We start from the raw sequence: 26,279 nt of genomic DNA, 5'->3' as shown, positions 1-26,279 counted from the left end.
GGTTTGGTGACTCACCAAACTTCTTCTCTTTATCCAGATCGAAGAGGACACCAGTGGTGGCTATAAAGCCATCACAAAACCTGTAAAAAAAGAGAGGGACGAAAAACAGAGATCCAACAGCAACCACACCATCAAAAAGATCGAAACAAAAATAAGAGAAGCCTTATCAAAGAAGCTGCGACGCCACCGGAGTCCACACACCACCGTAGAAACAAAAATACCGAAGGTATTTTTTTTGTATATCTATGTAAATAGAAGGTGTTTTGTGGTAAAAGGGGGTCAGATTCGGTATTAGATCGTGTCGATCTACGTTTTAAGAGATTTTAGTATTTTTTAACCACCGGTGACGGTGGCCGATGGTAGGGTTGACGGCGGTGATCGGCGCCGGATTCCCTCCCGCGAGGGAATCCTAGAGAGGGAACAGAGAGAATTCTCATCTCTCTCAAATAGAGAGAGAGTGAGAAGGGAGAATGAACCAAAATGGCCTTAGGGCCATTTGAAATAGGGTTTAAGTACCCTCACCAAAATGACGTAGTTTTTGGTGAGAGCGGCGGTGATCGGCGCCGGATTCCCTCCCGCGAGGGAATCCTAGAGAGGAACAGAGAATTCTCATCTCTCAAATAGAGAGAGTGAGAAGGGAGAATGAACCAAAATGGCCTTAGGGCCATTTGAAATAGGGTTTAAGTACCCTCACCAAAATGACGTAGTTTTGGTGAGAGCCTTTTGGTAATTTCAAATAAGGTTTAATCATTCCCGTCATCATTGTAATTTCGTAAGCTTACATTTTAGTCATTTAAATAAAACTTCGAACATTTTAAATTAGTCTCTTAATTTTATTTAATTATAATTTAGTCATTAGCATAATATATATATATTTTAGACAAATAACTGATTTAGTCCTTTAATTCTAATTAATTTTATTTTAATCCCGAATGCATGTTTTAATTTATTTTAATCTGATATTCAAATTTGATATAAGTTCATTTTAGTCACTAAATTAATAAATAGGTATAATAGCATATTTAAGCCCTGTAACATTAAATAATTAATTATGAATTAGGTTATTAAATTTTAAACATATTATAATAGTCATTAAGTTTAATATTTCATTTTTTATAAATTTTATTTTACTACTATAGTTTTAATTTTATTTATTTTAGTCACTGTTTATTTATTTTAATTTATTTAATTTATTATTTTAATTTTATTTCAATATATTTTAATTATTATTATTAGTATTTTATTTAATCATAAATATATTAAGATTATTTATTTTTTATAATATAAATAAATATCCTATTTTTGAATTTATATATATTAATCTATTTTTTTAGAAAAATGTTTTAATATTTATTTATTTTTTAATATCGAAGAAAAGAGTGTTAAGGCACCTAGAAGTCCTTTTTCTGATATTTCTAATAAATAAATATTTATTATAAATATATATAAATTAATAGATTTTCTTAAAAATTATAGTAATAAATTTGAAATAATAATTATAATTAAATATTTGAATTCTTAAATTCTATTATTAGAGACAATTTATAATTAAAAAGTATCATTTTTTGGCGTTGTAGGGGTGCTAATCCTTCCCTAAACGTAACCGACCACGAATCCCTTTTTATTATTAAAAAGAACGAATTTTTTGTTAAAACGCAGACCATATTATCTTTTAAATGATGTTTTCTTAAAAACTATTTTAAAAGATGATTTTTAGGTATTCAACCTACCTGACCCAAAAAACCGATGGCGATTCCCAAATTATTTTAAAAAACTATTTATTCACATCACTTTTCCCGCCAAGTAAAAATTTCGTGCCTGGACAAAAAACGGTTATGACACATATATCATACAAAGCCAATAGGTTCGACTCAAACTTAAAAATAATCCACTAATTACTAAAATTTTCGAGTTATTCAAGTTACTATTTAAGTTATTTGAGTTGTATATTATAAATCGTTTTTTTAATTTAAAAATTTTCGAGTCTAGTTTATAAAATTACAACTCAAAAACAATTCGAGTCGAATAAAATAAAATAAAAATCAATTTTTTTAAATCAGGTCGAATTTTACTGTTTGTCATCACTAACAATTATATTTGTGTATATTCTTATTTTTTTTTTGAGTTATTTGTTTAAAGTTTAAAATATAATTTTATTCTATAATTAGATGGTACATTTCAAAAGATATTTATTTTTAAAAAAATCATTAAATATAAATATTACAGATTTAAAACTAGCTATATTTATACGTAAGACAAGATGTGTCAATGATAGATACTAGAATGTTAGAAGATACAAAATTTAGACTATTTAGTGAACCTTCTTATTTTTTATATTAATTTTATATTGACTTTTTACTTAATTCTTAGAATGAACAATAAAAAAATATTTTATCGATTACAGCCTTTAATTTTGGCTAAATCTACGAGATAATGTGTTGGAATTATTTATTTCACGAGATAACGTTCTCCCAAGATTAATTGTTGAAGTAGGGCGAATTGCACAGTGTTGGCTGTAGGTCGCCATGCCTTCCGGGCGACCTACGGCGTGGCAGCTTCAGATCCAACCCATAGGTCGCCATGCACTCCCAGCGACCTCCTAGGTCGCCATGCACTCCGGGCGACTAAGGAGGCGACCTTGTCTCCTTGCATAGCCATGTGATATTTCTGCACGTCCCGCTCTATGGATGCAACGCATGCATGAGGGAGCAGAGGGTTAAAGCTTGGTCGTCGGGCATAAATCTCCCAGCTATGACATACAGGGCGTGCAAGGGTTAAAAGCTTGGTCGTCGGGCGTGCATGGCGACTTCCTTAGTCACCCCGAGTGCATGGCGACCTAGGAGGTCGCTGGGAGTACATGACGACCTATGGGTTGGGTTGTGCATGTCCCATGCACACGATCATTCCCTCGTCAGAAGCTGCCACGTCGTAGGTCTCCCGGAAGGCATGGCGACCTATGACCAACACTGTGCAATTCGCCTTACTTCAGCAATTAATCTTGGGAGAACATTATCTCTTGAAATAAATAATTCCAATACATTATCTCGTAGATTTAGCCCCCAATTTTTTGACTGACAATGACAATAATCAAATATTTATTACATAAATTTTTTGAGCAGTTAATTGGCTCTTTATTTATTTCTTATAAATATGTTTGTTTTCTACAAATATTTTCTGATGCTTTCTGCATGTAAAAATACACTCTTGGTGGAATAAGAAAAGACTGATGGTCCGAGCTGTTTTTTTTTTTCAAGTAAGCTCGTCTACCCTGAAGGCAATTTAAATAGTCGTGCAATTAGGAGCGTTTGTATCGAGCAAGTGTGAGTTGAATAATGCCACTTAACCTAATTCCAAGAATAAAAAGAATTAAATATTCGACTACATCTATTGCAGCCCCAAATTTTAGACAAAACACAAACACTATTCGCATGTTAGAAAAGCACTTTCTTGTTTTTTTTCCTAACAGTTGCATGCAAATGCAATGTACCATCATGGATGACTTCTTGATCCACATTATATATGGAATAGAAAAAGACTTATTCCACCATTTTTTCCCAAGTAAACTGTTTACTGTGAATGGGATTCAAACATAAGTCACGATCTAGGAAAAAACCTACTAATTCAGTAATTACTAACCCGCGTCTTTGACAGGTTGATTAATTGGATGATTGGAATCTTCCGATCACTATCTACAACTTATATAAATATAGATTGAGAGACTCACAATTCATTAAATGGTTGAAGAATTCAGTTTCAGATAAGACCAGAAGCTGATTGCTTATATCAAGAGATATGGCATTTGGAATTGGAATGAAATGCCCAAATTTGCTGGTATGTTCACTTTAATGAATAAGATGTAATGAAAAACTTGAATCTCATCAAGATTTTTTTCTTATTAGCTGTTGGTTTTGATTTGTAGGGTTGCAAAGACCAGGGAAGAGTTGCAGGCTTCGTTGGATGAATTACTTGAGGCCTAATATAAGGCGTGGAAACTTCAGCAGGGAAGAAGAAGAAACCATAATCCACCTTCAAAGGGAGCTCGGAAATCGATGGTCTGCAATAGCAGCTAAGCTTCCGCAAAGAACTGACAACGACATCAAAAACTACTAGAACACTCGCTTGAAGAAAAGGGTAATATTAGAGAATAATAAATCATCATCAGCAACCACAGAAAACCATTCCAGTATTGAGGAGAATTCACCTGATGCTGAGTCCTCAAGCTTGCTTAACATTCCTACAATGGCTGATTTCCCAGAACCATTGTCTTACCGTGATACTTTTTCTTCATCTGAAAACAGTTATAGCATGAGAGACACTTTTGTTTCATCTAAGAACAACTGGGAGATTTTTATGGAGCAGCCAATAATCGCAGAAGGCTTTGATTGTGTAGCATCATCACCTAATTCTCAGTTGTGGCAAAGCAGCATCAACACTACTATGATCCTGTGGATGTTTTCTGGGCCAATCCTTAATTTTATTACTGCATAAACCAAGCATTCTTACGTTGTTAAAACTTTGAGTAGTTATCGGAAAGTTAGTACAGTCTACACGAATCTATAATAAAAGTTATAGCTAATTGTTTTGTTATCGATTTCAATAGTATCACATTTATCCATTAATTAATGATGCAATAAAGCTTACACATATAATACAACGTTAGTTTCAGTAATACTTGCAACAAACAACCTGTTGCAGCTGGGAATTCCCCTACTCAGATTCCAAAACCAGTCCAGACCCCCAGAACGTTATGCATTAAAGCCATTCTTTAAGTTGTAATTTTAGGTTTCGGTCATGCCATTAGGTAGGTTTTTCAATTTTGTAATCTGTGAATAGGTTTAATTAAAACTAGTTAGATTGAGTTAAGTTGTAAATGGGTTTAATTAGTTGGTTTGGATATAGATATTGGTTTAGGGTAACTTATATAGGGTTTAATTCTAGATAGGTTTTGTACATGATTAAATTTAAATCAAAATTAAATTTGGATTAAGATCTTAAACATACTTTGCCGACAGAGCTGTGATTTCATCGGCTATTTATAATTAAATCATAGTATACTTTCTGTTTAGTGTAATCTTTTTAAATTACTGATATTATTAAATTGAGTGTTATACATAGTAAAGTAGTATCATAATTCCAGACAAATATTGTCTCATAGTATACTTCTTGTTCTATTTTTATGAGGAAAAGGAAGCCCTAATCCTATTAGTATAGAAATTTAGTTATATTAAAATCAGCTTAACTTTAAAAAAAACTTATAAATTACAATTCCTCCTTACATTGCTTTGCCATCATCCCTACTTTCAGTTTTACTTTATATATTCTTCAGATTTAAACCCTTGTTCCCTTTATCTTGTAAAACAATGAAGAAAGTGCGTGAGAAACGCAAGTCAAAAGCCATCGATAATGGCGATAATGGAGAGGATCCGTCGAATTATGAGGTTCACTATGCTGCTTCATGTCTTATTTTATTGAAGCATGAAAAGTTAGACAAAGAATCTGAATTAACGTTATATAATCAGATAGACAAAGACAAGCAAAAACAAGAGGAAGAAGCGAGTTTCAAAATTACTGTTGGAAGAAACAATAGAATGTTGGACGGCTATGAACCCCCAGATATCCCGCCGGTAGCAGCTCTCGCCGGTCTCATTACCGAATGTAGCAAGCCTTACCAAAAGCGGCTGACGGAGACCGACTTAAAGAGAGATCAATCGAGGCTGCTTTTGTGCAAGGATCACGTTAAAGACTCCATGATACCAAGGTTGAAAGAAGATGAGAATGTGCGGAACGGAATCCCGGTGACCGTGTTCGATTCGGAAGGGAACGGATACAACATGACATTCAAGCTCTGGGCTTCGAAGATGTACGTGCTTACTTCTAGCGGCTGGCTATCGTTTTGCAGACAACATAGGTTGGAAAAAGACGTGGATATCGTCACTGTTTGGATGTTTCGTCATGGGCTGACAGATAAACTTTGTTTTGTGATCACCAGAAGAAGGTCGCCACCGACAATCGGCAGAACCCAAGAATTGCGTAGAAGATTAAGAAAAGGGCAACTAGGGGGATAGATTTTTATCCCATTTGGCATAAAAATAAATCTTATTTTACCAATAACAGCCCGTCTATAGGAGTTTTTCGATGTTGTTTTTCTTCAGTGTTACTGTTTGATTTTTGTGCCTCCATGCAACTATTTTTTTTTTAATGATGGTTATTATTAATAAAAATTTAATTTTTTATTGTGAAAAAAGTTGGTGATTTTAATTATTATATTATGAATGGAAAAACTTTAATTAAGATAATTATTTTATAATATTCGAAAAGTATGATTTAAAATTTATTGTATTTGTTATATTTTTTTTTATCGATTTAAAATTTTATTAAGTATAGTTTTGATAAGATGATTAGATATTTATATTTAATCTTTTATCATCGATAAATTTGTGATATGTACTCTTCAAATAAAATAAAATTTCCAACTAATAAAATCAATGAACGTGTGCTATGTTCTAAAATAAAATAAGAGTTATCGACTAATTATGAATAAAGAAAAAATCTTTTGAAAAGAGTCAAACCCCTATTTTTAATAGAAATACTTATTCTTCCACAATCTCTTTTAACTGTCCAGCTTCCTAAAAAGACATTCCAACCTAACAACAATTATGAATCATTAGATTTTGTCGCATAAAGAAACAATATTTTAAAAATATATATTTAACAATAATTATAAGTAGAAATTAAAAAATATATAATTATTTTTATTAAACATGAAATTATTCTTTAAATTAATAAATTTTCGTTTGTTATTTAAAATTTATATATAGAAAAGATAAAAACATAATCATATAATACTTTGGTCTTGTTTGAAGTGATTTTCTAAAATCACTTTTAATTAAAAAATATGTTTCGACCGCAAAATCAATGTCAAATTGATTAAAAGAAAAAAAAATTATGATGAAAACGGTAGTTTCAAACCAACTGCAAAAGCTAAAATTTATAGATTTTTTTTATTTTCAACTTTGCATTTTAAAGCAAATTATAATTTTATCCTTACTCATTTAAATTCTATAATTTTAATTTATAACATAATGTCTATAACGGACGTTTTCTCTTTTCAAATTCATTTTTAACTATAATCTCAAATAATTAAATTTTAAACTGCACTTTTAAACAACACTTTTGAAAGTTTTCTTCTACTGCATTTTTAAAAGATATCTTTCAAAAGTCCTACCAAACTGACCCTTTATTATTATCTATAAAATATATTTTAATAAATTTTAACTACATTCACTTTCTATTACTTATGTTATCAACCCCTCAACGATTTAATAAAAAAAATTAGATCATTGATCTTAGTCTTTTATAATTAATTTTAAATTGATTATTTACTTTATTCGTAGAATGAGCAACAAAATATATATTTTATTAATGACAGCACCCAATTTTAGACTGACAATGACATTAAACAAATATGACTAATCCGCATGCTATTGGTGGAATTAGAAAAGGCGGATTAGAGCCAATTTTTTTCCAAGTAAACGCGTCTACCCTAAGTTAATTCAAACATATCCAGGAAGGATCGTACTTACTAACCCGCCGCTTTGACATATTATCTACAACCGATATAAATATGCATGGGATTAATTGAGAGATTCACATTCCATAAGTGGTTGGAGACATTCGAGTTCCATAAGTAGTCTGAAAGATGGTGAGACAACCATTTGTAAAGAAAGGAACGTGGACTAGTGATGAAGACCAGAAGCTGATTGCTTATATCATGAGATATGGAATTTGGAATTGGAATGAGATGCCCCGATTTGCTGGTATGATCACTTTAATGAACTACCTGTAATGAATTTTGTCGAGATTGTTTTTCTTATTAGCAGTTGGTTTGATTTGTAGGGTTGCGAAGATCAGGGAAGAGTTGCAGGCTTCGTTGGATGAATTACTTGAGGCCTAATATAAGGCGTGGAAACTTCAGCAGGGAAGAAGAAGAAACCATAATCCACCTTCAAAGGGAGCTCGGAAACCGATGGTCAGCCATAGCAGCAAGGCTTCCACACAGAACTGACAACGACATCAAAAACTACTGGAACTCTCGCCTGAAGAAAAGTGTAGTAGTGGAGAATAGCAAGTCATCATCATCCGAAACCACAAAAACCAGTTCCAGTATTGAGGAGAATTCACCTGATGCTGAGTCCTCAAGCCTGCTGAATATTCCTACAATGGCTGACTTCCCAAAACCATCGACTTACAGTAATACTTTATATTCATCTGAAAACGGTTATAGCATGAGGGAAACTGTTGTTTCATCTGAGAACTATTGGGAGATACTGAGTTTTATTGAGCAGCCATTAATAGCACAAGGTTTTGAATTCGATTGTGAAGCATCAGCAACCGCAGAAAACAGTTCCAGTGAAGCTGATTCCTCGGCCTTGCTGATTATCCCAACAATGACCGACTTCGCGGAACCATCAGCTTACAGCACTACTTTTTCTCCATCAGGCTGCCACCAAATTGTGGAAGTTGACAACACTAATAGCATGAGGGAAAATTTTGTGTCGTCTGGAAACTATTGGGAAATACCGTGTTTTTTGGAGCAGCCATTGACGGCACAAGGTTTCGATTGTGAAGCATTGTGGTACAACCAACAACAACACCTATATGATCCTGTGGACGATTTCTGGGCCAATCCATTAATTTAGTAATAGTAGTTTTCGTGCATATATAAATTATAGTACAATTAACTTAAGACCATACTGTTACAATGTTTTTAATGTCAGTTCGCTACCACAATCACAATCTGAAAACGTAGTGATTTGTATTTTGTGTGAAAGTGTGAAACACTGTAAGCATTGAGAAGTCGCTGGGCTCAGGAGGCAAATGGAGAAGAAGATGGTGATGCAAATGAAAACAAACTTGCCTGCTTCACGATGCCGCCCTTCATTTTAATAGAATTCATCTGATCTCATCCATTAAAAAAAATTAGATTTGTATAATATAAAAAATAATCCTTAATATTTGATTGTATTAGCACTTTGATTTATATATTTTTTAAATATTTTAATTCTTAAAACAAGATAAAAACATTGATTAACTAATTGTTAATATGTCACGTTAATAAAAAATTATTTAAAAAATTTAAATATATTTAAACACATATTATCTTGTAGATAAGGATGAAATTTAAGTGTATTATCTTCACTGTCTAACAAGAGCACGAATGCACTAAGCCTCCATAGGGCCTAGTGCATCTCCATTATTTTGAAAAAATTGTTAAATTTAGCTTAATGTGTTTAAGAGAAAATAAAAAAAATTACATACTCATTATTTTTAAGAGAATAAAATTAAAATTTTGGACTAATTCTTAAATTTCTAGATCTACCACTATTATCTAATGATTAAAAGTCTTTAAAATAGATATTATACTTACAAACACCCTAAATTAATTAAAAAAAATCAATAACCTTTTAAAGAGTACACGTACGAAGCAGTGCACTGAGCACAGAACAATTTAATTAGTAAAAGAGGACACACTTGGGGAAAATAGTTTCAAGTCCCAGAGTGTTAGAAGCTACAGAATATAGACTATAGTTTTAGATTGACTCTTGAGTCTTAACTTTATTCCCAGAATGGAAAAAATAATTTATTAATGACAGCTCCCAATTTTAGACCGACAAGGACATTAAATAGAATATTTATTTTTTAATTAACTTTTCTTTTGGAGAGTGAATTGACCAATTCCAAAGATCCAGAATCCGTATAATTCGATATAAAATCTTTGTCATCTAGTAATATTGTCTTTGATGCTGATTCCTCCAACTTGCCGAATATTCCTACAATGGCTAACTTTCCAGAAGCAGCTGCTTCCACTAGTACTTCTTCTCCATCAGGCTGCCATCAAACTGTGGAACTTGAGAACACTTACACCATGACAGAAACTTTTGTTTCATCTGAAAACTATCGAGAAATAATGTGTTTTTTTTTTTGGAGAAGCCTCTGAATTGTGAAACAAAGTCACCAAATGTTCAGCAGCACATCCACCATCAAGACTTAACTATGATCCTGCGCGGGATGGACCAAAGAGGGGTGGGGGAGAACAGACAATCATCTGAAATTTTATATTTATATTTTAAGTTTTTTTTATATATTTTCTTTTGATAATTTGTTTTTGACTTCTAAAATTTTATTAAATTATTTATTTTTTAAATTTTATAAGTTCGTTCTCTTAACAAAAAAAAATAACAAAAAAATCATACGTTAGTCACGTAAATGGTATTTGGGTCAATCCATTTGTTTAATACATTCAACCTATACTGTTATGAATATCTATTAATATTTGTATAGTTTAAACATATATTTGATAATTTTATACGTTCATATTCTGTTAGATCGGTTACAAGTGGCTTTGGCATCGGCGTAATGATATTATCCCAGTAGCAAGACTGTGGCTTGCCCTCAAGTCCTTTCGTTTGGTTGGAGAGCAGTTCATGAAGCTCTTCCAGTTGGTCGACAATTATTCTTGGCTGGATTGACTCCCGGTAATTGTGTATTTTGTGGTGCTTTGGAGGAGACAGTTTCACATGCTTTACGTGATTGCTCGGCGCTGCCTTCAGAATTGTTGGATTTTCTGCTTTCATTCCGAGTCATTGTGCCTCATCGTTTGGATCTTGGCTGGAGTATCAATTGTCTGTTCTTCCCCATGATAGATTTGTTGAAAATCCACCGAAAAAAAATGTCAAAAATGGTTGGCTAATTGTTGAAAATTAGCAATGGTGTAATTGTTATTTTAGTCATTATAATTTAGAGTATTTATAAATTAGTCCTTAAGCTTCAACTATAAATACTCTAGCTCATTTAGCTTCAAAACTATCCCAAATCATTCTAGCTTTCTCCCAATACTAGAGAATTTAGAGAGTTTCTTGGGAGTTGTTTTCTCCTTTTTATCAATAGAGAGGTATCATTGTTTTCTCCTTGGTAGATCGAGAAAAGTTGTAATTCATATTTTCTCATAATGAAATTCTTCCACCGTTGCCCTTGGTTTTTACCCTATATTATTTAGGGGGTTTTCACGTAAAATTTGAGTCTTCTTTATCTTCATTTTTATTTTCTCAAATTATCAGTTGCGATTTTGCTCTATCCGATAGCTGTCTTCCGCAACAATTGGTATCCGAGCCAGATTTGAGTGTGTAATATATGCTTATTGTCTTTGTGATTGCCACCAAAAAGGTGGATCCTCCAACATAAGAAAGTAAGAAGATATTACCCATTCTTTGAAGGTTCCAGAGACTATTCACGATAGTGAAATGATGGGAGCTATCCGTAATAGAAGCTATGGCAACAAAATTTGATATTGAAAAATTCAATGGGAGAAATTTCTCATTGTGAAAATTGAAGATGAAGGCCATCCTAAGGAAAGACGGTTGTCTAGCACCTATCAGTGAAAGACCGGTAGATTTCACAGATGAAAACAAATGGACGAGAATGCTATAGCAAACTTTCATCTAGCATTAGCAGATGAAGTATTGTCAAGCATCGAGGAGAAGAAGATAGCTAAGGAGATATGAGATCATCTCACCAAATTGTACGAGGCCACATCATTGCACAATAAAATTTTCCTTAAGAGGAAATTGTACACTCTCCGGATGCCTGAATCTACTTCAGTGACGGAGCACTTAAACACACTGAACATTTTGTTTTCTCAGCTTACATCCCTAAGATGTACAATAGGAGAACAATAACGTGCTAAACTTTTACTTCAAAGTCTACCTGATTCGTATGATCAACTCATCATCAACTTGACAAACAATAATGTCACCAGTCTAGTCTTCGATGACGTTGCAGCTGTTGTTCTACAAGAAGAAAATCGGCGCAAGAACAAGGAAGACAGAAAAGTAAATCTGCAACAAGCAGAAACGTTGACAACGATGAGAGGGATATCAACGGAACGTGACCAAAGCAGCAGTCACAAACATGATAGATCAAAGTCGAGAAGCAAGAAGAATTTAAAGTGCTACAACTGTGGAAAAAAGGGTCACTTGAAGAAGGATTGTTGGAGTCTAAATAAAAACTCCAATCCACAAGGCAATACCGCAAACACTTCAGATGATGGAGATGTTCTATGTTGTGAAGCGTCAACCACCGTGGAAGGTAGAAAGAGATATGCAGATATATGGCTCATTGATTCGGGAGCAACATATCACATGACCTCAAGAAGATAATGGTTTCATCATTATGAACCTATCTCAGGAGGATCTGTGTATAGTTGCAATGATCATGCCTTAGAGATCATTGGCATGTGACCCATCAAATTGAAGATGTATGATGGAACAATTAAAATTGTTCGAGATGTGCGACACGTGAAAGGCCTGAAGAAAATTTTATTATCCTATGGATTGTTGGATAATAATGCAAGCAAGATTGAAACACGGAAATGAATCATGAAGGTGTTCTGTGGAGCGCCTGTGGTGATGAAAGGTGAAAAGATAGCAACAAACTTGTACATGTTGAAGTGAGAGACTTTGCTAGAAGCAGAAGCCTCTGTTGCCTCATGTAGTTCAGATTCTGCAATGCTATGGCATCAGAAACTTGGACACATGTCAGAACAAGGAATGAAAGTCCTTGTAGAGAAAAAGCTACTTCCAGGCTTAACAAATGTATCACTTACTTTGTGTGAGCATTGCATAACAAGTAAGCAGCACCGGTTGAAATTCAATACATCAAATTCTAGAGGCAAAAGTGTTCTAGAATTGGTTCACTCTGACGTATGGCAAGCACCAGTTACATCCCTAGGCGAAGAAAAATACTTTGTCTCATTTATTGATGACTACTCCAGGAGATGTTGGGTGTACCCTATTAAGAAGAAGTCAGATGTGTTTTCAACTTTCAAAAACTTCAAAGCGTGGGTGGAACTTGATTATGGAAATAAGATCAAGTGTTTCAGAACAAATAATGGAGGAGAATACACAAGTGAAGAATTTGATGAATTTTGCAGGAAAGAAGGCATTAAAAAACAGTTCACAGTGGCGAACACTCCTCAACAAAATGGAGTGGCAGAGCGGATAAACAGAACCTTGTTAGAAAGAACAAGAGCAATGTTGAGCGATAAAGGCCTAGAAAAATCATTCTGGGCAGAAGCAGTCAATACCGCCTGTTATTTGGTGAATCGAGCTCCATCAACTGCAATAGAGCTAAAGACACCAATGGAGATGTGGACTGGTAAACCAGCTGATTATTCAAATCTCCATGTATTTGGAAGTATTGTGTATGTGATGTACAACTCCTAAGAAATTTCAAAGCTGGATCCAAAATCCAGGAAATGCAAATTCTTGGGGTATGCTGATGGTGTAAAGGGGTATCGCTTGTGGGATCTCACTGCCCGCAAAGTGATCATTAGCAGGGATGTTATCTTTGTAGAAGATAAACTACAAAGAAAAGAAGACGATGATAGCGCTGAAAAGTCAGAGACTACACAGATACATGTGGAAAATGAGCTTGAACAAGGAGATTTTTCTGAAGCATAACCAGCACATGATGAACAAGAACCAAAGAGTTCTGAAGCTTCAACAACTCGTCATTCAGATCGTGTGAGAAGACGTCCCAATTGGCACTAAGATTATGTTATAGAAGGAAATATTGCATATTGACTTTTAACAGAGGACGGTGAGCCATCAACATACCAGGAAACAATAAACAGCTCAGATGCTTCACTGTAGATGATGGCGATGCAAGAAGAAATTGAAGCCTTTCATAAAAATAATACATGGGACCTTGTGCTACTACCACAAGGAAGGAAGCTAATTGGTTACAAATGTGTCTTCAAAAAAATCAAGCGAAATGGTGACGATCAAGTTGAGAGGTATCGTGCAAGACTGGTGGTCAAAGGATATGCTCAAAAAGAAAGTATTGATTTCAATGAAATATTTTCTCCTGTGGTTCGACTAACAACAGTTCGAATAGTTTTGACAATGTGTGCTCTATCCGATAGCCCAGTTGGTCGATGATTATTCTTGGCTGGATTGACTCCCGGTAATTGTGTATTTTGTGGTGCTTTGGAGGAGATAATTTCACATGCTTTACGTGATTGCTCGGCGCTGCCTTCGGAATTGTTGGGTTTTCTGCTTTCATTCCGAGTCATTGTGCCTCATCGTTTGGATATTGGCTGGAGTATCAATTGTCTGTTCTTCCCCCTAATAGATTCATATTGTTTCTTATATTACTTTGGAAAAATTTGGTATCACAAGAACTTTTATATCCATGAGGATCATTTGTTGTCGATCTAACAATTGTTTGCTTATGCTGCAGTGATACAAGCTGCTGCTTCTTTTTTTATCAGCAACACAATTTTATTAAGAAAAGTCAAGACAACAATTGATTATATGCCTCGTTAAAAACCCTCGTAATCTAAATGATGGAAAAGAGTACATACAACCAAGTAAGCAACGCCATTACAAGCTTTTTAAGTCGTTGTTGCTCGCGACTCATCTCGATTATCCTCGACATCAACCCTAGATAGGTGGCAAAAGCCTCCCCCGGTACTTGGAAAATAAACGTTGATGGTACTTGTCCAACTGTTGTGCGTACGCCTGCAGTTGGTATTGTTGTTCAAAACAGTGAAGGTGTTGCGGTTGCCAGTCGCGCGCTCCCAATATCAATCCCTCGTGTTGCTAACCTTATTGAAGCACATACACTCTCTCATGGGGTATGTCTGGCCATCGACATGGGGTTTCCATTAGTGATCATAGAGAGTGATTGTTTAAATATGGTACGCAGTTGGAGAATCCTGCCACCGACCGAACAATCTTTTGTTTCCTCCTGCTGGAAGTGCGACAACTATTTGATTCTCACCCTCAAATATTTTTCTAATTTGTTCATCGGGAAGCGAATGGTGCCACCAATTTACTAGCGTCTCATGTTAATATGAACATCCGGCCTGTAGTTTGGATGTCCTTGTCACTGATGCTATTTTTGGGATATTAATGCATTGTTAACGTTTTTAAAAAATTTATACACAAATTAATATTTATTTGCATGAACTAAAAGATTTCAACGGTAAAGAAATTATTATTATTTCTTGATATTTCGGATTCGAGTACTAGGAATATCAGGAGTGTAAACGTTTAATGTTAAATGGTTGAAAATTGTCTTTAAACAAATAATGTATTGTACTTACCACAAATTAATTAAAAAATAATTTTATTTATTATTTTAACATTTTATTAATTATTTTGATATTGACCAATATTATAAGAAGATTCTCAAGGATACCTTTCTTCCTTTATAAAATAAGAAACACAATTCTAACTTATACTACTTTATATTCACTCTAAATTATTGAAAAAATTAAATAATTTTTAATATCTTTAAAATATCAAATAATAAAAAAGTAATTTTATTTATTATTTTAACATTTTATTAATTATTTTGATATTGACCAATATTATAAGAAGATTCTCAAGGATATCTTTCTTCTTTTATAAAATAAGAAACACAAATACTACTTTATATTCACTCTAAATTATTAAAAAAATTCAATAATTTTTAATATCTTTAAAATATCAAATAATTTTAAAATATCCTTAAAATGTCTTGCGTACAAGTCGCAACCATGTGTGTTTTTGGGATATAACATGCACCATCAAGGTTATCAGTGTTAAGCGCCCGATGGGAGAGTCTATGTGTCTCGCCATGTTGTTTTTTATGAGTATGTGTTTATGTTTGTTACTAGAATGGATCAGACGGATGTTTCTTTCGAGGTCAATCCACGTGGTGGAGCTTCGCTTTTTTTGGTTCCTGGTGCTCGACGTATTTGTGATGGTTATTCGCAGGTGGCTACGGGTGTACGTCCTGAGGTCCAAAAATCTAGTTGTGCACCAGTTTGTGAAGCAGACACGTTTGTGAATGTTGAAGTTGGGGTTCCTGGTCTTGTTGTGGACCAGACTGGCGACAATGTTGGTCCTAATGCAAGTAAGAGTAGTGATCGTCTTTCGGCTGTTGTGCAAGATCATACAGAGCAGCAGGGTGCATCTTTAGTTGCTGAACCGATTCCTAGTAGTAGTGCTTCTAGGAATTTTGAGGATGGTCCAACTCTTCATCCTTTTCGAAATGGGCATCCGATGGTCACTCGTAGTAAACGGGGAATTTTTAAACCAAAGTCGTTTGTTGCTCAAAAACAAGTGGGTGATGGTGAGCCTTGCACAATTGTTCAGGCTCTTCGAGGCCCTCGATGAAATGAAGCAGTTTTCGCCGAGTATGATGCCCTTGTGAAGAATGATACGTTGGTTCTTGAGCCGCTGCCAGTTGGGCGAACGACAGTTGAGTGTAAATGGTTATTCAAGGTCAAGTATCATGCTGATGGGTCTGTCTCGAGGTAGAAGGCTCGTCTTGTGGTGACAGGTTTTTCTCAGGCGCCCGGTCATGATTTTAATGATATGATTAGTATGGTGGTGAAGACTACCATGGTAAATGTTGTTATGTCGTTAGTCGTTACTCAATGATGGAGCTTGAGACAGGTTGACGTCAATAACACATTCTTTAACGGTGATTTTGGAGAAGAAGTCTATATGGTGCAACCACCGGGTTTTGAACGTGTGGCTAATGATGGCTCTCGGTTGGTTTGTAGGTTGAAGAAGGTGTTGTATGGGTTGCGTCAAGCCCCGCACATGTGGTATTCCAAGTTGCGTCATTTTTTGTTGGAGTTTGGGTTTCATGGAACTTCGGCTGATGCATCTCTGTTTATTCGTCGAGATGGTGGAGGCCATACGTTTATTCTAGTGTATGTGGTCGATATTATTATAACAGGTGAGTCTCATAATGCTATCGATGATGTTGTTTGGTTGCTTGGTCAGAAGTTTTCGTTAAAGGATTTGGGTGAGCTTGGGTATTTTCTTGGCATTGAGGTTCACTGAACACCTGAGCAACTGGTTTTGTGCCAAAGTAAATTTGTTCGAGAGTTGTTGGAACAAACGGGTATGGTCAGCTCTAAACCTGTGCCTACCCCGATGGTAGTTTCACCTAAGTTGACTTGTGATGCTGGGAAGCTGCTTGCGGATGCTTTGATGTATCGTAGTGCTGTTATGGCGTTGTTATATTTAAGTCACACACGACCAGATATAGCTTTTAGTATTAATCGTGTGGCTTAACATATGCATCGTCCTTGTGACGGTCATTGGTTTGCTGTGAAGAGAGTTTTGCTTTACTTGAATGGAACAATTGATCAAGGTTTGGTGTTTCGGTCGTCGTCTTCATCTGAAGCTTGTTGTGTAACTGTGTTTGTCGATGTTGATTGGGCAAGTAATGTAGATGATCGTCGGTCTGTTTTTGGGTCGTGTGTGTTCCTTGGGTGTAATATGGTTTCATGGAGTACTAGAGGCAGAAGACGGTGGCTCGGTCGACAACTGAGGCTGAATATTGTAGCATTGTTGATATGGTATCTAGGTAGTATGGGTTAAGTCCTTATTAACTGATATGGGTGAGTCGGTGTCTACGACTCCGGTTGTATGGAGTGATAACACGAGTGCCATTGCGATGAGTGCTAATCCAATATTTCATGCTCATTCTAAACAAATCGAATTGGATCTGCATTTTGTGCAAGAAAAAGTGGCTCGTGGAGCTGTTCAGGTGACTTATGTTCCTGCAAACCACCAAGTTGCAGACGGGACTAAACCCTTGCCGAAGTCTGCTCATGTTTTGTTTCGACAGAAAGTTCAAGTTGCTGATGCTGGAAAAGAGACAGCTGAAAGGGACGGGGAGAATGTTGAAGCATGAATAGTAGTCACATGGTTGTGTGTATATTGAGAAATAGTCTTTTATGCAGTTTTTTAGAGCTAGTATGTACAGTTGTTATGCTGACGTTCATGCAATTAGAGGCTTCATCGACTAGCCTATGTTGTATAAATATGCTACAGTGGTTCTTGAATAAATGAGCAACATTTTATGCACGTTTTAAGGATATGCTTTTTGCAGTTTTCTTTAGGTTGTTTAACATCAAGCATCACAAATTTCCCAATAATATAAAACAACGAAACCGCATAGAATAATCGAGATCCATTCTTGTTTTAAAGAAAGAGTCTACTATAAAACCATGACCTTTTTGTTACCTTGCTGCAACCTGGTACAAGTTCTTGAAACAATCTCATTCTCTCACTTATCTTTTCCCTTTTCACATGCTATTATGAACGTTATCGGATTCAATATAAAATTAAGAACGCAAAACGTTGTTCTTTCGATATGAAAACAGTAATAAGTTACGCTTTATTTCAGGCTGTGATTGTTAGTAGTCCGGCCTCTTCTTGCTCTAACATGGATGTAATTCTCTTTAGGAGATTCCCCCATTTGAGAATTGTCTTTGGCATGTTTTCAACTTGCTTATCAAGTGAATTTGCACCTTATTAATTAGGTTCTATCCGAACAAATATTCTTTTTGGATGAACTGAGTTATAATCTCCCTACAACGTAAGCTTGACAATTGAGGGTGATTTCAACTCAGTTAGAGACAAGAGTGAGACTGTGAGAGGAACGAAATGCGTAATATAATGAGTTTTGCCAAAGTATAAAAATTACACGTATAAAAAACTTAATCGAAGGGATACAAAGAGGGGCACACAAAAAGACAGAATTTCTGTTCGTATAATCTTATGCACCCTTAGTGAATAATAGCATATCATTGATATATTGATAACCTATTTTAAGAACACACTTAGTGTGCAAGATCCAAATGTTGAAGTTTCTTCTGATGAACTACTAAAAAAAACACCGGAAAACCTGAATTTAACCTACCATGCACGAAACCCTTAATTGTTATAAACCCTCGTAGACAAATCTCACCGCAAAGGAAATTAATTCCCATTATGCGGACAAATAGAATTCCTCAATTAATTTCCCGTGTGCTGAACCCTCGGATATCCATCGCCTCCTCGGTTGAAATATGCTCCTCGATTGTTGCTGCTGTTACCATAGCCACTATAGTTTCCACGTCCTCTTGCTCTCTCGTTTCTGTACGCAACCCCATTTCCATATGAAGACCGACCTCTGTTACCCCGAGAAGTAGATCGTTTTTCTTCAACTGCTTTACGACCACCAATGTTAATAGGTGAAGCCTCTAAGGCACTTTGAACAGAACGTGCCACTTCAAATTCAACGAAACCAAAACAGACCCCCTTTGACTTCGAACTTGAATACCACCCCTCTTAATACTTCCAAACTTCTTAAATTCATTCTCCACCATGTTTGGTGTTGCATTCAAAGGTAATCCTTTGATGTATACAGAGTGACCTTCTTCAGCTTTCACATCTCTATTATTTCCGTTTTCAACAACATTGTTGCTGGGAATCTGTGAATCAGATGATGTTGCAGCAGATCTTGGTTGCTCATGAGACTTTGCTGAAGACTTCACAGGGGATTGTGTAGGGATTGATACATGTATTGCATTCTCCTTGAGAATAGATGCGTATGATTTCTTTGGCACTTGCTCCATTTTGGAGTTAGAATCAGCAACCATCTGTGAATAGTCAACAACCTCCATCACTGGGGTCTCCTCTTCTTCGTTATCCTCAGAAGGCTTGTACACTTTCCCATTAGCTTCTTCTGGCAACGGTTCCAATTGCTGAATGTGATTCTCCAAAGCAGGTGAAGAATCTTGACCCCCACTCTCATCAACGTATCTAAACATATCATTTAAAACAAAATAGGCCTTTTCTTGGGGAGCCAAAAAGGAATTTTTGAGTGAATTTCCGCTCCACTTTGTCCGTTGAAGTTGAATAACCAGTTACAATAACCAGTACTCCTCCATTGTGAGAGTCGTGTGCATCCACACTTGTTATATCTGTTGTGAGTTCTTCTTACCCAAGTGCTAGTATTTTCTCATTGATGGCTTGCATGGTGGTGATTATACTTATGACGCCATTTTCATCAGGTCGACCAAGCTTACTAGTATCACGGTAAAATCGGTGAAGCAGTTGAGGATATTGATGTAAGATAAGGTAGTATTGATCGAAAAATACATTCCCAACAAAAATCGGGAGCAGCAGCTGTAATTCCGGCAGGAATTTGCTGTGTAGATGCCATTGACGAATTGTAAACCAAAAGATGAGTGAGATTTTATCTATGTAATTTTTGATAGATTTACATGACTCGTCACTATTATAAAATATTTTAATAAAAAATGAGAAAAGAATAAAAACTTTATCTCCCTCTAATTCTTTTCTAACTATTTATAAAAATAAAATATTTTAAAATTGACCAAAGATCGTCTAATCACCAATTACGATTTTCATTTAAATAAAAATAAATAAATAATCTATTAATCTTTCTAACCTGTTTATTCTATAAAAAAATTTGTCCAACTGTAGGTACTTTTTCAACAAAGTAAAATGTATGGTTAGTTGTAAGTTGGTACATACTAAAACTAATTTTCATTTTGAATTGATTCAATTATGTCAATTTAGATTGAGTTAATTTTTATATATTATAATTAATTTAATTAAAAATTAATAAAAAATAAATATTTTTAAATATATAAATTATTATAAAATAATATTTATTTAAAAAATTAATCAATTAATAATACATATTTTATAATTAATAAATATAATTGTTCAAACGAAATAATGTTCGATATGTAGCAGGCGCTAATATTAAAATTATTGAACAACGTGTGACGTTTCCCGTTCCTGAGGATAAGCATACCACAAAACGCGTAAGGGTAGGACCACCGCACCGCCCTCTGCTTACCAAGTTTCTTACGCAGGCTGCCTGATGTGGGTCTCGTCCCCACTATATAAAGGTAGTCGCTTTATTCGTTTGTTTTTAAATTTTCTTGTCAAATTATATACAAATTCTAACAAAACTCTTCTTCTGTTTGCCTTCTTCTTTAATATCGCCACCTGTTCCGGCGGAGATGCTGTCACCGACCTACGGTAAAACAAATCTGGTCGAATACTCGCCTTCCTTCATGATCGAAACCGACATAAATCAGGTGCCGGATCCCATTTCCAGCCTCCATAACAGCTGGTTTTAGTCTAGTTTAACAGATTGAGAAATCAAACTAGCCTTGTTTATCTGTAAATTTAATCGGGTAAGAGTCCCTGACTTTCAAAGCCATTTCCGACGTGATCAGCTGCCGGATCTGGCCTTTTAAGACCTCATAACAGCTGGATCTACTCTCATTTAACCGATGAAGAGCCTTCATTGACATAAAGCCAACTGAAAAGTGAAATTTTCTATATAAAAAAAAAGAAAAGGAAAAGAATTCATCTGGGCCAAAGATTACAATTATTAAGAAATGACTCTTTCACTGCTTATATTTTTTTGTTTCGGAAAAAAATTGAAGAATGTTGGGTTCTTATGGTTGCAGCAGTGAGAACTTTGATACGCTGAAGAGTGGACGAGAAGATAAGATGAAGAATCCAAAGACATAAGTTCAGAGTTCGTTGAGGCAGATGGCAATGGGTAAGAAACAATTACTACAAGTTAAGAATTTTTTTTATTTTCAATCGTTTGTATAAATAATAATAATAATCTTAATGGTTTACATTATTGTTGTATATATTGATTTTATTCTAGTTTTAAGGAAACAAACGTGATCTTTACTTTGAAAAGTATTTTTCAAAAAAGTAAACGGCAAGTTATGGAATCATAGAGTTCGATAAATATAAAATACATGTAGTATGTAAAAAAGCATGACTGTGCCTTTTAATAATCAAACCCACTGTCCGGTGGGCCAATAGAAATAAGAGTCGGTCGATTGTCGTTGGATAGGCGCGATACTCGCGATTACAACGCGCAAACCGCAAGAAAACGTTCGATCTCCTCATCTGGGTTTTTATAAATAAACGGGAGGAAAAGGATGGTATGGTTCACAGCCAGCAAGAAGAGGTGATCTTACGATGAATACCTTCAGCCGACAAAAGTTTCCCCTACATGTCTTTCCTTTTACTAAACCCCGTTGTCGCATTTCCCTCAACCGGGTATTTGAACCTCCCACCTTTTCTTTTTATGTCTCTCACACTTGATACACTGTTTGTTTTCTTTACTTCTACCATCCGTAATTTTTATTTTTTACTATTTTACTGATGTAAGTATTCGAATTCAGATTTGAATATCGAATATCGGTATGCATCTATTACGGTATGATATCATTATCATGATCACGTTTGTTACTACATATATATCGTATTGGTGATATATCATCAATACGAGCCTTCGACATGAGTTGTTGAAAAGTCGAAATGAATACTTTTTTAACATGGAATTTTACTTGGGTAGAGGAAGAAGTCGAAAACCCTTCGCCGGCATATGAAGCGGCTGCGATCGGAGATGGAAGAAATAAGTCAGGAACAAGGAGAGATAAAAGAAGGGCAAAGACTAGTGAGAGAAAAATTTGAAGCCGTGGAAATGGAGTGCGAGCAGCTTCGAAAGGAGACTAACATGATAATGCAGCAGAGCATGAGCACCCAGCTCCGCCTTGCATTCATGTTCCAAATTTTAAAAGCCAGAGAAAACCAAGACTTCAACCAAGCCGCTCAACTCACCGCCGCTCTCCGGTTGTTCTCTATGTGTTTATTATAATCTGTTATGACTTGGAGAAATTAGTGACCCCTTTGCTGACATTACTTGTTCCTTTTTTTTATGCCACAGGGAGCTGATAGCCGGGGAGAATGAGCAGAAAGCATGAAACAGTGAGAAATATATGAATAAAAGTCTAAGGGTGGCGAAGAGGAGCTGCTCTTTCTATCGTATAAATTGATAATTAATTAATCGTTTTATGTACGTCGTTCTAGTCAATGTTATTCTTCTAATTCCGGCTTTAGCCTTTCGTGTGTGTTTGAATTTTATGCGTGTGGTGTACGAATGATTTTCCTATTAAGTTACATTGTATGATATGTTCTCGTTTGTTACTTTTTGGATTAGGTTCGAACGTGACTTCAAAAGTTATACTCAATTATAATTACGTCACTCACCGTAATCCAAATAAGATATTTGTTGACATTTTAACAATATTTTATTTGATATAAAATCTTAATTTATAACCCTAACCCTAAATCACAAATTCATTTATTTCATTCTCTTCTCATCTTCTCAACTCTTTTCATCTTCATCAACAGCAGAAGTAAGAAATAGAAAAGAGAGGATCAATGGTAACAAAAGCAGAACAAAACGGTGGAATGGAACAATCCATTGCATATCTAATCTGTGGGTGTACATATTTGGTTATCATTCATTTGAAATTCCAACAACCCATTCTGGTAAGCTTAGACCTTACGTATACTGCTCCTCCTTCGGGTAGCTCTCTCTTCAAGCACTATTGCAGTATTCCCCTCAATTCACTGTTTCTCTTTTCATTGAACGCAGCAAAGAACAAGACACCATCATTGAACGGGTAATCAATTTGTTAAACACAATCAGAGCATCACCATCATTATTGAAGCTATCATACTTTTTCCCTTTTCCACCTGTAGAGATGGATTTCTTATTTAAAGTATCGATGTGGGTAGAAAAAGGGTTAACAGAATGTTAAACCTATATTTTGATATAACATATAAGGACAAAAATATTTTTGGACTTAATTGAATTTAATTAAATATTTCAAAAATAATTGAAAGTCCAAAATAACTTTAAAAATATATTTTCTAAATTGATTTATATATGAAATGTTTTTGAATTAATTAAAATATGTTGAAAGTGTTTAAAATATATTTAAAACTTTTAAATTATGAAAAGTACTATTTAATCACTATTTTCCACTATTTATAGTACTGTTCATATATGAATAGTGAGTTTCTAAATTTTACTTAAAGTTTCGAAACTTTGCCTCTAAACCAGTTTTAACATTCTGATTTTCTTTAACGGTCATATTTTTAAGTAATAGTTTTGAAACTTTCAAAAATAAATGTTTAAAATTTTTGATACTTTCTCAGTATTTTGGAAACTTGCATCAAAGTTTCAAAACTTTCCTTGAAGTTTCGAAACTTTATGTGCAGATAGCCACAATAATGAGAAATGAATGCTTTTAATAGCTATAATTCATCTCCAACGGCCATAAACGACTAGAAACTCATTCCACACTACAAAAACAATCAAAGGACACTTAAAAAGGCCATGACACTTATCCAAGCTTAAAGATCAAGAGAAAAGAGTCTTTCATTCTTATTTTTTTTCATTTTCTCTTGTTTATAGTGTATTGAGCCTTATTGACTATCTTTGTATTCATTATTTGTGAGCTTAGTCTTTGTAAACACCTACGTAGTAAGGTATTCGTTTTTATCCAAATCAAACATTGTAAAAGAGGAGTAGTTCTAGTTTAGCTTTAGAAAAACTAGAATGGTTTTATTTTAGCCATTGAAAAGATAGAGTTGTAAGGTTACACATTATCTTTAAAGGTAAAAACAAATTAGTGAATTTGTTAAAATCAAAGCTAAGGTAGTGGATGCAGACTTTGGTTGAGAAAATCGAACCACTATAAATCGATTTGTACAAAAAAATTATTTTTTGTTTAAGTTTACACCAAACTCTATCAATTCACCTCTTCTTGATGATTTTTAGTTGATCGATAGAGTCCAACACAAAAGGAAAAAAAGAACAATGAGAATTAACAAAAATTTGTCTAATACTGACAACAGAGCGAAGAACGGGATAAGAATTAAGCAAAACAAAAGAGTTAAGCTTACCCATACCTTGAAACTGAAATAAATTGAAAAGTAAGAGTTGAGCTTGAAATGGAACCACATATGGGGGCGGCGGGAAAAGGAAAATTAAGCAAAACAAAAGGGTTGTTGTTGGGATAGATATGCTGTTAGTGTGAGGATAAATGCTATTAATTCAAATTATTATTTAACATATATATTAGTTTTATTATAAATATAACAAGTTTTTAAATTAACTTTGTGGTTGGGTGTTTAGCTTTGGTTTGTGAATAATATGGGTTTGAATCTCATGGAAAACAATGTTTTATCAAATAACTCTAATAAAAAGACGTCGTTTTGAGTTTTTTGAGTATCAAAATAATTGTACCAAAACGACGTCGTTTTGATGAGAGAGCCACATCATCACCGTCACGGCACAGAGATACCATGTCATCACGCCGTTAATAGATTAACGGTGGAGTGGCAAAATTGTAGTTAAATATAAATGTCAGTGTTAAAATTGGTAAAATTAAAATGTCATTGGCTTAAACGAGCTCGAACTTAAAGGTGAGTGATATTTGAAGTAGCTTACCCTAAAATCAATACAGAAAATTTTCGCAAGAGATTCACCCACCAAAATTAAGTGTGTAATCAGGATTAATTCATATTAATCAAAGGAAAGCGTTAAAAACTCAAAGGATAATAAAAAAATAAATACATCTTATATTTGATAAAAGAAAAAATATTTACATTTATAATCGGAAGTTAATCTTTGATGTATTAATAATATATAATTATAATCATCGTTAATAAATCAAATTATCTCCTATCATTAAAATTGAACTTAGAAACATTTAATTTTTTTATTTATATCATTTGGTTCATTAATCAGTCATTATACACAATTAGTATATTGAATAAAAATCTGTGTTTGATAGGTTAATATTTAATATACTGATGATTTATATAATTTGGTTCATATAATTTGGTTCGCTAGTTATATATTGAATTATCTGCAACGGGTTAAATAAAACTTTATATTTGGTACGTTGCTCATTTTTTTTTCATCTTTGTTGAGAGACAATAACATCACCTGTAATGTTGGTTGTTGAGTGTTAATATTCTTTAATTTTTTTTATTTTTAATAAATCTATCTATATGGCGTGTTTTCATTTGCATTTATAATACGTTTTCTTCTGTCTTTTAACACGTTTTTTAGGTTGGTCGTTCTTTCACTAATTTTTTTTAAGGGTTGATTTGACATCGTCACGACTAATAAAGATGACGCTTATTTGTTATGTTGTTAATATTCTCTGTTTTGGACCATCGGATTGTATACCCGTTATGCGTTTGTGGATGACTTTTCACATCACTCGAGTCTGATTTACAGTTGATCTTTTAGTAGTTTGATTACTTTTTGTGATTTGTTTACCGATGCGAACAAATCTACTTGTATTTATCTTTATTCGAGTTTCTTAATTAAGTTTTAATCTTTCATTTTATAGTGTTTATGTGGTCTTAAGTTGTTAAATTTGTTTCAATGATTATTTGAAATTGTCCTACTTATAAGTATAATTTACTATTATAATTATAAATCTTCACGGTAATTTGTAATATTTCTTATTGAAATAAAATTGATAATTTTTATAAAAAAATAAAAAAATA

General features: G+C 34.2%; 2 protein-coding genes and 1 pseudogene across 3 annotated transcripts; 2 read left to right on the top strand and 1 right to left on the bottom strand.

Annotated features, from left to right (window-relative positions):
- Positions 1-7,698: 7,698 nt before the first annotated feature.
- Positions 7,699-8,879, top strand: LOC120123470 (MYB-like transcription factor EOBI). The gene is made up of 2 exons (XM_039142355.1): positions 7,699-7,817; positions 7,897-8,879. Exons 1-2 carry the CDS (start codon positions 7,700-7,702, stop codon positions 8,697-8,699), a joined length of 921 nt encoding a protein of 306 aa, XP_038998286.1. The 5' UTR covers position 7,699; the 3' UTR covers positions 8,700-8,879.
- A 2,124-nt stretch (positions 8,880-11,003) lies between these two features.
- Positions 11,004-20,058, bottom strand: LOC120123500 (annotated as a pseudogene).
- A 1,358-nt stretch (positions 20,059-21,416) lies between these two features.
- LOC120123475 lies at positions 21,417-22,884 on the top strand. Of its 2 annotated transcripts, XM_039142360.1 has the most exons (4): positions 21,417-21,441; positions 22,085-22,119; positions 22,258-22,535; positions 22,630-22,884. In XM_039142360.1, exons 1-4 carry the CDS (start codon positions 21,432-21,434, stop codon positions 22,664-22,666), a joined length of 360 nt encoding a protein of 119 aa, XP_038998291.1. In that variant the 5' UTR covers positions 21,417-21,431; the 3' UTR covers positions 22,667-22,884. The 2 variants fall into 2 exon arrangements, with proteins under 2 accessions (XP_038998291.1, XP_038998290.1); XM_039142359.1 differs by lacking the exons at positions 21,417-21,441; positions 22,085-22,119 and adding an exon at positions 21,852-21,959.
- The last annotated feature ends 3,395 nt before the right edge of the window (positions 22,885-26,279 follow it).

The sequence above is a fragment of the Hibiscus syriacus genome, unplaced genomic scaffold (assembly GCF_006381635.1).
Source record: "Hibiscus syriacus cultivar Baekdansim isolate YM2019G1 unplaced genomic scaffold, ASM638163v2 tig00110393_pilon, whole genome shotgun sequence".
Taxonomy (NCBI): Eukaryota; Viridiplantae; Streptophyta; class Magnoliopsida; order Malvales; family Malvaceae; genus Hibiscus; species Hibiscus syriacus.
Note: the sequence above shows the minus strand (reverse complement) of the source record. Positions and strands in the feature narration are given on the sequence as shown.

What these genes read in the sequence shown, in the direction of transcription:
- LOC120123470 (XM_039142355.1), top strand. Translation starts at nt 7,700, where the DNA reads ATGGTGAGACAACCATTTGTAAAGAAAGGAACGTGGACTAGTGATGAA. An exon ending in TGAGATGCCCCGATTTGCTG is followed by an intron (nt 7,818 to 7,896) that starts GTATGATCACTT and finishes TTTGATTTGTAG; the next exon opens with GGTTGCGAAGATCAGGGAAG.
- LOC120123475 (XM_039142359.1), top strand. Translation starts at nt 21,879, where the DNA reads ATGAATACCTTCAGCCGACAAAAGTTTCCCCTACATGTCTTTCCTTTT. An exon ending in GTCGCATTTCCCTCAACCGG is followed by an intron (nt 21,960 to 22,257) that starts GTATTTGAACCT and finishes TTACTTGGGTAG; the next exon opens with AGGAAGAAGTCGAAAACCCT. An exon ending in CAACTCACCGCCGCTCTCCG is followed by an intron (nt 22,536 to 22,629) that starts GTTGTTCTCTAT and finishes TTTATGCCACAG; the next exon opens with GGAGCTGATAGCCGGGGAGA.